This window comes from Chamaea fasciata, unplaced genomic scaffold (assembly GCF_029207755.1).
Source record: "Chamaea fasciata isolate MVZ Bird 193981 ecotype frontalis unplaced genomic scaffold, bChaFas1.0.hap1 SCAF_41, whole genome shotgun sequence".
NCBI lineage: Eukaryota > Metazoa > Chordata > Aves > Passeriformes > Sylviidae > Chamaea > Chamaea fasciata.
This window is the reverse complement of record NW_027094126.1, coordinates 1,542,619-1,551,717: the sequence shown is the minus strand read 5'-3', so window position 1 is coordinate 1,551,717 and position 9,099 is coordinate 1,542,619. Positions and strand designations below refer to the sequence as shown.

Genomic DNA, 9,099 nt, shown 5'->3' with positions numbered 1-9,099 from the left:
GGTGACAGGGACATCCAGGGGGGTGACAGGGACATCCCCAGCTCGGTGGGGTGACAGGGACATCCCCAGCCCAGTGGGGTGACAAGGGACATCCAGGGGGGTGACAGGGACATCCCCAGCCCAGTGGGGTGACAAGGGACATCCAGGGGGGTGACAGGGACATCCCCAGCCCAGGGGGGTGACAGGGACATCCCCAGCCCAGTGGGGTGACAGGGACATCCAGGGGGGTGACAGGGACATCCCCAGCCTGGTGGGGTGACAGGGACATCCAGGGGGGTGACAGGGACATCCCCAGCTCGGTGGGGTGACAGGGACATCCCCAGCCCAGTGGGGTGACAAGGGACATCCAGGGGGGTGACAGGGACATCCCCAGCCCAGTGGGGTGACAAGGGACATCCAGGGGGGTGACAGGGACATCCCCAGCCCAGTGGGGTGACAAGGGACATCCAGGGGGGTGACAGGGACATCCCCAGCCTGGCAGGGACAGCGCTCACCTCAAGGCCACTGAGATGCCACCACATCCATTCCCACGGGTCCCCAAGGAGCTGGAATTCCCAGGAATTGGGGACAGCCCGGGATCCGTGTCCCCAAGGCCGTGTCCCCAAGGGCCAGCTCCCAGAAGAGCCAATTCCAGGGAGCCCCGGGCGCCGCTCCCGGGCGGGATCCCGTCAAAAAAGGCAAGGAAAGCCGCGGGGCCGGGAGCGGGGCCGGGAGCGGGGCCGGGAGCGGGGCCGGGAACGCCGCGCCCGCCCCGCCGGGATATTTTTAGCCCGGGAGTGTTTGTGGATAAAGCCCCGAATTAAGCGGCGCCTCAGGCCGACCCGGGCGGCGAGGGGGGGGCACCCGGGAACACCCCCCCGGGAGGGACGGGAATGCCCCTGGAAAGGAAAGGAATGGCCTTGGGAAGGATGGGAAGAGCCCCGGGAAGGATGGGAATATCCCCGGGAGGGATGGGAATATCCCTGGAAGGATAATACCTCCGGGAAGGATGGGATAATCCCTGGGAAAGACGGGAATATCCTTGGGAAGGATGGGAATGTCCCCGGGAAGAACGGGAAGAGCCCTGGAAGGATGGGAATACTCCTGGCAGGATGGACAGATCCCTTAGGAGGGATGGACACGTCCCTGGGACAGAAGGACACGTCCCCAGGAGGGACAGACACATTCCCAGGTGGATCCCTCCGGCCTCGCCCCTCGCTGGCCCCGTCACACCCCGCGAACTGCCGTCCCCAGGGATGTCCCCAAGGATGTCCCCAGGGCTGTCCCCAAGGATGTCCCCAGGGCTGTCCCCAGGGATGTCCCCGAGGATGTCCCCAGGGCTGTCCCCAAGGATGTCCCCAGGGCTGTCCCCAGGGCTGTCCCCAAGGATGTCCCCGAGGATGTCCCCAAGGATGTCCCCAGGGCTGTCCCCAGGGATGTCCCCAGGGCTGTCCCCAGGGCTGTCCCCGATGGTGTCCCCAAGGCTGTCCCCAGGGATGTCCCCAGGGCTGTCCCCGATGGTGTCCCCAAGGCTGTCCCCAGGGCTGTCCCCAGGGCTGTCCCCAGGGCTGTACCCAGGGCTGTCCCCAAGGGTGTCCCCAGGGCTGTCCCCATCCCCGGGGCTGTCCCCAGGGCTGTCCCCAGGGCTGTCCCCAGGGCTGTCCCCAAGGATGTCCCCAGGGCTGTCCCCAGGGATGTCCCCAGGGCTGTCCCCAAGGATGTCCCCAGGGTTGTCCCCAGGGCTGTCCCCAGGGTTGTCCCCAAGGATGTCCCCAGGGCTGTCCCCAGGGATGTCCCCAGGGCTGTCCCCGAGGATGATGTCCCCGCAGTGCCACCAGGGCCTGGCTGCTGCCATTCCCAGTTCAGCCACAACCCCTCCAGTGCCCCCCCCCGATCCCATTTCCATCCCTGGGAATCCCGGGGGGGCGGGATCACGGTCACGGCCCCTCCTCAGCCAGAGCTTTCCCCCCCCAAAAAAAAAAAATTCCCTGGAACCTCGGGAAAGGTCTGGGGGCGTCACGCCGGACTTTGGGGGGGTCCCCCCTCTGCCTTCCCCCCCCCCCTCAGAATTAGGGACCCCCCCTCCCCCAGAGCCACCAGCCACCCTGGAAATCCCTGGATGCACCCCCCCAAGGCCCAGCGCTGCCCCGGGACCCCCGGTGGTGGCGGGGGGGGCACAGCGGGGACACGGCGGGGCCGGGGCGGCCCCCCCCGGGCCCCCCCCGGGCCTGACCTACTTGGCGGATTCCTGGCGGCAGATCCCGGCAGCCGCCCGGGCTCCGGCTCCATGAATAAGTGATGGGACACGCGCTCGTGGCTGCGGCGGGGCGGGGAGGGGGGGGACACGGCCCTGAAACCCCCCCCGGCCCCACAACCATCCCCCCCTGGGCCTGGGAACCCCCCCCGGCCCCACAACCCCAGCCTGGACCCATCAACCACACCCGGGTCAGGAACCATCCCAGCCCCATAAACCCCCCCGGCCCCATAAACACCCCCGGCCCCATAAACATCCCGGGCCTGGAATGCCCCCCCAGCCCCAAAACTACCCCGGGCCCCACAAACATCCCCCCCCGAGCCTGGAAACCCCCCCGGCCCCACAACTCCCCCAACCCCATAAATCCCCCCAGGGCCTGGAATCCCCCCTGGCCTCAAAATCTCCCCCATCCCCATAACCCCCGTGGGCCTGGAATCCCCCCCGGCCCCAAAACCATCCCGGGCCTGGAACCCCCCACCCCAAACCCCCCCTGGGGGGCCGTGGGGCTGTGGGGACACAGCACACCCAGGGGAAGGAGTTGGGGACAGCCCCACACCATCCTGTGCCCTCCCCCAAATCCTGAATCCTCCATTTTTGGGGTTTTTTTGGGTGTCCCCCGGATGTTCAGGGTCTGCTGGGACAGTCCCCGAGTGCTGGCTGTGTCCCCTTGTCCCCTTTGTCCCCCTGTCCCCGAGGCCGAGGGGGGCAGATCGAGGCTGGGCCTTGCCCCACCCTGACTGTGCTGGGGGGGTCCTGTCCCATCCCTGTCCCTGTCCCCATGTCCCTCCCACGGTCTGTGTGTCTGCCCCAGGGCCTGTGTGTCCGTCCTCACGTCCCCGTGTCCGTCCCAGTGTCCCCGAGCGTGTCCTTGTGTCTGTTTTCCTGTCCCTGTGTCTCCCTGTGTGTCTGTCCTCGTGTCCCTGCGTCTGTCCTCGTGTTCCAGTTCCTTTCCTGTGTCCGGTCCTGTGTCCGTGTGTCTGTCCTCGTGTCCCCGTGTCTGTCCCCGTGTCCCTGTGTATGTCCCTGTGTCTGTCCTTGTGTTCCAGTTCTTTTCCTGTGTCCATTCCTGTGTCCGTGGGTCTGTCCTCGTGTCCCTGTGTCTGTCCCTGTGTCTGTCCCTGTGTCTATCCCCGTGTCCCCATGTCCCCGTGTCCCTGTGTCTGTCCCCGTGCCCTTGTGTCTGTCCCTCTGTCTGTCCCCGTGTCCCCATGTCCCCATGTCCCTGTGTCTATCCCTGTGTCCCTGTGTCTGTCCCTGTGTCCGTCCCTCCGTCTGTCCCCGTGTCCCCGTGTCTGTCCCCGTGTCCCCGTGTCCCCTGTGTCCGTCCCTCCGTCTGTCCCCGTGTCCCTCCCGGTGTCCCCAGCCCTGTCCCGTTGTCCATCCCCGTGTCCCTCCGTCCCTCCGCGCGCGGGGCGTGGCCATGAGGCGTGGCCTCAGCGGGGCGTGGCCGCGGGGGCGTGGCCGCGGGGCGTGGCCGGGGCGTGGCCGCTGGGAGCCGCCGGAGCCGCCGGAGCCGCCGCGCCCGCGATGGAGCCCAACAGCCCCCGCAAGATCCAGTTCACGGTCCCGCTGCTGGAGCCGCACCTGGACCCGGAGGCGGCCGAGCAGGTGCGGGGACACGGCGGGGACACGGCGGGGACACGGCGGGGACAGCGGGGGGGCCGCGGAGAACCGAGCCGGGGGGGCTCCGGGGGGCTGCGGGCACGGCCCGGGCCGGGGGGGCACCGCTGGGGCCGGGGGTGGCGCGGGGACAGCGGGGACAGGAGGGGGATCCCCCCCCCACCCCACCCCGCCCGGTTTCGGGGACACCCGCGCGGAGCGGCCCCCGCTGTCCCCAGAGCCCCGCGGCGCCGCGGGGACAGCGGGGGGGGGGGGTGACAGTGGCAGGGCCATGTGCCCGCTCTGCGCGACGCCACCGGGGCCACCCCGGGCTGGGGACAGGGTGGCGACCCCCCCCCCCTCCCGGGGACCCCCCAACCTTTGCTGAGCCCCGACTCCCGCCAGAGCCGGTCCCAGAACAGCCCCGGGCGCGGGGACAGCGAGGGGACGTCAGCGGGGACCCCCCCCCGGGCACCCCCTCCTGTCACCTCCCCCAGCCCCGGGGGCTGCAGGGGACAAGGGGGGGGGTCTGGGGGTCCCCACGGCCCCACCGCGGGGGCTTGAGGGGGATGATGAGGAGGAGGAGTAGGAGGAAGAGGAGGATGGGGGGGGGGTCCCCCCGTGTCCCCTCAGCCGGGGGTCCTGGGGGTGGGGGGCTCGGACCCCCCCGGTGACAGCGGAGTGGGGGCAAGTGTGGCGCTGTCACTGGGTGTCACCTCTGGGGCCACCACCCGGCTGGGTGGCAGCAGCGTGGGGGTCCCCAGGAGGGAGGGGGGAGACTTGAGGGTCCCCAGGAGGGAGGGGGAGAACGGGGGGGGCTGCGGGAGAGGGGGGCAGGACCCCCCAGCACCCAGCAAGGGGCACCCACAGCCCCCTCCCCATCACAGGGAACTCCCCGGCCCGGCCCTGCCTCAGTTTCCCCTCCCGGGGGGTCTCACCCAGCCCCTCTCAGTGCCCCGAGCTGGAGGTGTCACCACCCCGTGCGGTGACAGCGGGTGACACTGATGTCCCCTCCCCTGCTCCTCTCTTCGGGGTGTCCCTGAGCGCTGTCCCCTGGCAGTGACGGGGGGCTCGGCCGTGTCACCCCCCTCTGGGTGGCACTCAGGTGTCCCTGTGTCCTGTAGGGTCCTCCCCAAATCTGGCCAGCCCCACCCTCCCCGAGGACCTTGTCCCCACGTCCCCCCGTGTCCCCAAAGGTCCGGCAGCTCCCTGTCCCCCATCTCTGCCGAGCCCCCACCCCTGGGTGCCCCCCCGGGTGCCAGGCCTGGCCCAGGGCTTTGTCCCCCCACTCTGCCCGTGTCCCCAACTCCCCCCGCGCATGTCCCCGAGGTCACAGGGACCATCCCGGGGGGGTTGAACTGGGTGGTACCGAGCTGAGCTGGACCCCTCCCGCTCCCGGGACTCCCGGGACCCCTCCTGCTCCCGGGGCCTATCCTGGACCCCTCCCGGTTCCTGGAGCCCACCTCGGCCCGGTCCCGGTTCCTGGAGCCCACCTCGGCCCGGTCCCGGTTCCTGGAGCCCACCCCCGGCCCGGTCCCGGTTCCCGGGGCTCATCCTCGGTTCCCGGGGACCATCCCCGGCCCGGTCCCGGTTCCCGGAGCCCATCCCCAGTTCCCGGGGTCCATCCCCGGCCCGGTCCCGGTTCTTGGGGCTCATCCCCGGCCCGGTCCCGGTTCCCGGAGCCCATCCCCAGTTCCCGGGGTCTATCCCCGACCCGGTCCCGGTTCCCGGGGCTCATCCCCGGCCCGGTCCCGGTTCCCGGAGCCCACCCCCGGTTCCCGGGGTCCATCCCCGGCCCCGTGCCGGTTTCCCCCGGATGGTTCCGCTTCTCCTCAATCGATGTTGGAGATTGATCTAAAAATAGCGGCGGGCGCGGAGCGCGGCCGAGGAGCCGGGAGGGAGGGAGGGAGGGAGGGAGGGAGGGATGGCAGCAGGTGACACTGCTCGTGTCCCCTCCCCTGCTCCTCTCTTCGGGGTGTCCCTGAGCGCTGTCCCCTGGCAGTGACGGGGGGCTCGGCCGTGTCACCCCCCCCCGCGGGTGGCCCCGGAGTTTTTCCGGTGGGTTTTTCGGAGGGAGGGGGGGAGGGAGGGAGGGATGGAGGGAGGCAGGGGTGGGGGATGGAGCAGGGAGGAGGCACCGGAGGGCGGAGGGAGGGGGAGGACCAGCGCTTCCCCTCCCCGGAGCATCGCCGGGATCCCCCCGGGACCCCCCGGGAATGAGGGGGGGGGGGGCTCAGCTCGGCTCCACCTGGGTGACCTTGAGCAGGTGGCAGCGCTGTCCCCTCCCCACCCCCGCCCCGGGGGTCACCCTGGGGGGAGGGGGGGCACGGCCGAGCCCCCCACCCCCGGAACATGCCGGGGGGGGCTGCGGCTTCCCGGGGACCCTCCCGACCTCGGGGGGAGGGAACCCCAAACCCTCCCAGCCCCATAGCGGGGGGGTCCGGGAGGGGGCGGTGGGACCCCCAGCCCCAAGGTGGGTGGGCGGGGGTCTCGTCGGTGGGTGGGGGGCGATTCCCGGCGATTCCCGGCGATTCCCGGCGGTTCCCGGGTCTCTCTAATCTCCGTTTAAAATCCAGATCGCGTTTCCATGGCAACGGGGCCGGCACGGGAGGATGCGCCGGGGGGGGCGGGGGGGCCGGGGGAGGGGCGGGATGAGGGGAGGGGGGGCTCGCCCGCCTCATTAGCATCTCATCAGCATCTCATTAGGCAGCCCGCCTCATTAGGGAATCCTCGCTGGGATATTCAGGTTTTGGTTTTTTGGTTTTTATTTGATTTCGGAGCCGCTTCAGTTACTGGGTCAGCGGGGAAAGGGGGCGCGGGGTCAGCGCGGTGGCCGCCATCATTATCCCCTTTGTCCCCATTGTCCCCAACGCCACCATTGTCCCCACTGTCCTCATTGTCCCCACTGTCCCCACTGCGGCCACCAACCCCCCGCAGAAGCCACCAGCGAGGCCGGAGCGGCTCCAGGTGACCTTGGCCAAGGGCAGAGGAAGGGCAGGGCCCCGCCCGTGTCCCCTGTGTCGCCGTCCCCTGTGTCGCCGTCCCCGTGTCGCTGTCCCCACCCTGGGCCGGGTGATGGGAAAGCCACGTGTGTGTCCGGTCACCGCTGTCCCCGCGGGGCCACCACCGCCCCGCCCACGGGGACACCGAGGGCTCGGGGGGGGGGTCCCAAACGTGTCCTTTGTCCCCCGCCCAGATCCGGCGGCGCCGGCCGACCCCGGCCAACCTGGTCCTGAGCAGCGACCAATCGTCCCCAGGTGGGTCTGGCGCTGTCCCCGTGTCACCCCCAGGGGACACAGAGACCCCCGGGGGGGCCGGGTTGACCCCGGGGGGGGGGGGGGAGGGCTCAGGGTGGACCCCCCACCCCCCTGCTGACCTCCTGCCCCCCCTTTGTCCCCCCCCACAGAGATCGATGAGGACCGGCTGCCCAACCCCCTGCTGAAGGTGGGTGACACTGCCCGGGGGGGCTGCGGGGACCCCCGGGGACACCCCCAAAACCCCGGGGACATCCTGGGGACACCCCCTGACTCTCGGGGATCCCCCCTGTCCCCACAGTCGGGCCTGGCCATGTCCCCACGGCAGAGGAAGAAAGTTTCCCGCACCACCCCCACCATGAAAGGTACGGGGGGGACACGGGGGGACAGGAGGGGACATGGGGGGGACACGGGGGGACACGGGGGAACATGGAGGGACACGGGGGGACAGGAAGGGGACATGAGGGGACATGAGGGGGACACGAGGGGACACAAGACCGCACGGGGGGGACACGAGGGGGACACGGGTGACACAAGACCACACGGGGGGGGTGCCCAGAGAGGTGACATCCCCCTCAGCGACGCCACTCGATGCCACCCCCCGCTCCCCCCCCCCCACCTCTGTCCCGTCCCCGGGTGTGACAAACGCCACCGCGAGGCCACGCAGGCGATGTCGCCGGGAGCGTGGGGACGGTCAGCAGGGCCACCCCCGCGTGTCCCCCGTGCCCCCCCAGCGCCGCTCCCGTCCCGGCAGAGCTGCAGATGATGGTGGAGCATCACCTGTGCAAGCAGGCCCAGGGCGGCGACACCGCCGGCGACAACGACGACGACAACAACGAGGTGGCGGCCGCGGCGGCGGCGCGTTGTCCCCGCGGTGACACCGAGCACCGCCACAGCCCCGGGGGGTCCTGCCCCCTGGGAGCCCCCCCGGGCGGACACCGTGAGTTGGGGGAGGGGGGGGCGGGATTTGGGGGGGGGGACAGGGGGGCGCTGAGGTGACCCCCCCGCGATGTGCTGTGACACCCGCTGAGGTGACCACAGCGTGCTGTGACACCCGCAGGGACACCCGGGGCTGGCACCCCGCAGGATGGAACCCCCCCGCGGGCCGGGACCCCCCCCCGGGCCGGGACCCCCGGGACCACCCGGCGGGGCCGGGCTGAGGATGGCACCCATATAGAGCCTGGGGACAGCGGCCACTAGGTACGGCCTGGGGACACCGGGGACACTGGGGACAGGGGGGACACCGGGGGGACAGTGGGGACACTGGGGACAGTGGGGACAGTGGAGACACCGGGGACAGTGGGGACAGTGGGGACACCGGGGATACTGGGGACACTTGGGGACACTTGGGGGGCACTGGGGCACCAGACTGGGACACTTGGGGGACAGTGGGACACCTGGGGGGACACTGGGATGTCCCTGGGATGTCCCTGGGACACTCCCGGCCACTCTCCAGTGACGGTGACAGTGACAGGGGCAGGGTGGCCTTGCCGGGACGGGGACAGGGAGCGTCTCTCCCCGCGTGTCCCCAGCCCTGTCCCCAGCCCCGTCCCCTGTCCCCAGCGCTGTCCCCTGTCCCCAGCGCTGTCCCCTGTCCCCAGCCGTGTCCCCTGTCCCTTGTCCCCTGTCCCCAGCGCTGTCCCCTGGCCCCTGGCCCCAGCGCTGTCCCTTGTCCCCAGGTGTGGCCGCTCCAGCCGGACGCCAGCGGAGATTTTTTTTATTCCATTTTCTAAGATTTTGGGGCTGCCCGGAATTATTGGTTTGGGGTTTTTTTTTGTTTTTTGGGTTTTTTTTTACTGTCACAGGCAGGTCCCCACCTGGGGGCGGGGTCTGGGGACACCGCCAGGACTGTCCCCTCCCCCTGTGGGGACCTCAGGGTGGGTGACACGTGCCCCACACCCCCCCCCCCCCAATGCCACCCTCGGGTGACACCGGCGTCCCCAGAGCAGGTGACAAGTGCCACCCACCCCGGGGTGTCCCCAGGGCAGGTGACATTGGGGACACTCAGCAGAC

The 9,099-nt window shown here is 70.5% G+C and overlaps 1 protein-coding gene across 1 annotated transcript; it reads left to right on the top strand.

Annotated features, from left to right (window-relative positions):
* Positions 1-2,988: 2,988 nt before the first annotated feature.
* Positions 2,989-8,839, top strand: PPP1R1A (protein phosphatase 1 regulatory inhibitor subunit 1A). The gene is made up of 7 exons (XM_066207566.1): positions 2,989-3,841; positions 7,029-7,089; positions 7,239-7,276; positions 7,388-7,451; positions 7,841-8,026; positions 8,147-8,286; positions 8,766-8,839. The coding sequence occupies exons 1-6, from the start codon at positions 3,251-3,253 to the stop codon at positions 8,284-8,286; spliced, it is 1,080 nt and encodes a 359-aa protein (XP_066063663.1). The 5' UTR covers positions 2,989-3,250; the 3' UTR covers positions 8,766-8,839.
* The last annotated feature ends 260 nt before the right edge of the window (positions 8,840-9,099 follow it).

Coding starts and splice junctions, on each gene's coding strand:
- PPP1R1A (XM_066207566.1), top strand. CDS start 3,251: ATGTCCCTGTGTCTGTCCTTGTGTTCCAGTTCTTTTCCTGTGTCCATT. Junction 3,842..7,028: donor ACCCGGAGGCGGCCGAGCAG/GTGCGGGGACAC, acceptor TCCCCCGCCCAG/ATCCGGCGGCGCCGGCCGAC. Junction 7,277..7,387: donor TGCCCAACCCCCTGCTGAAG/GTGGGTGACACT, acceptor CTGTCCCCACAG/TCGGGCCTGGCCATGTCCCC.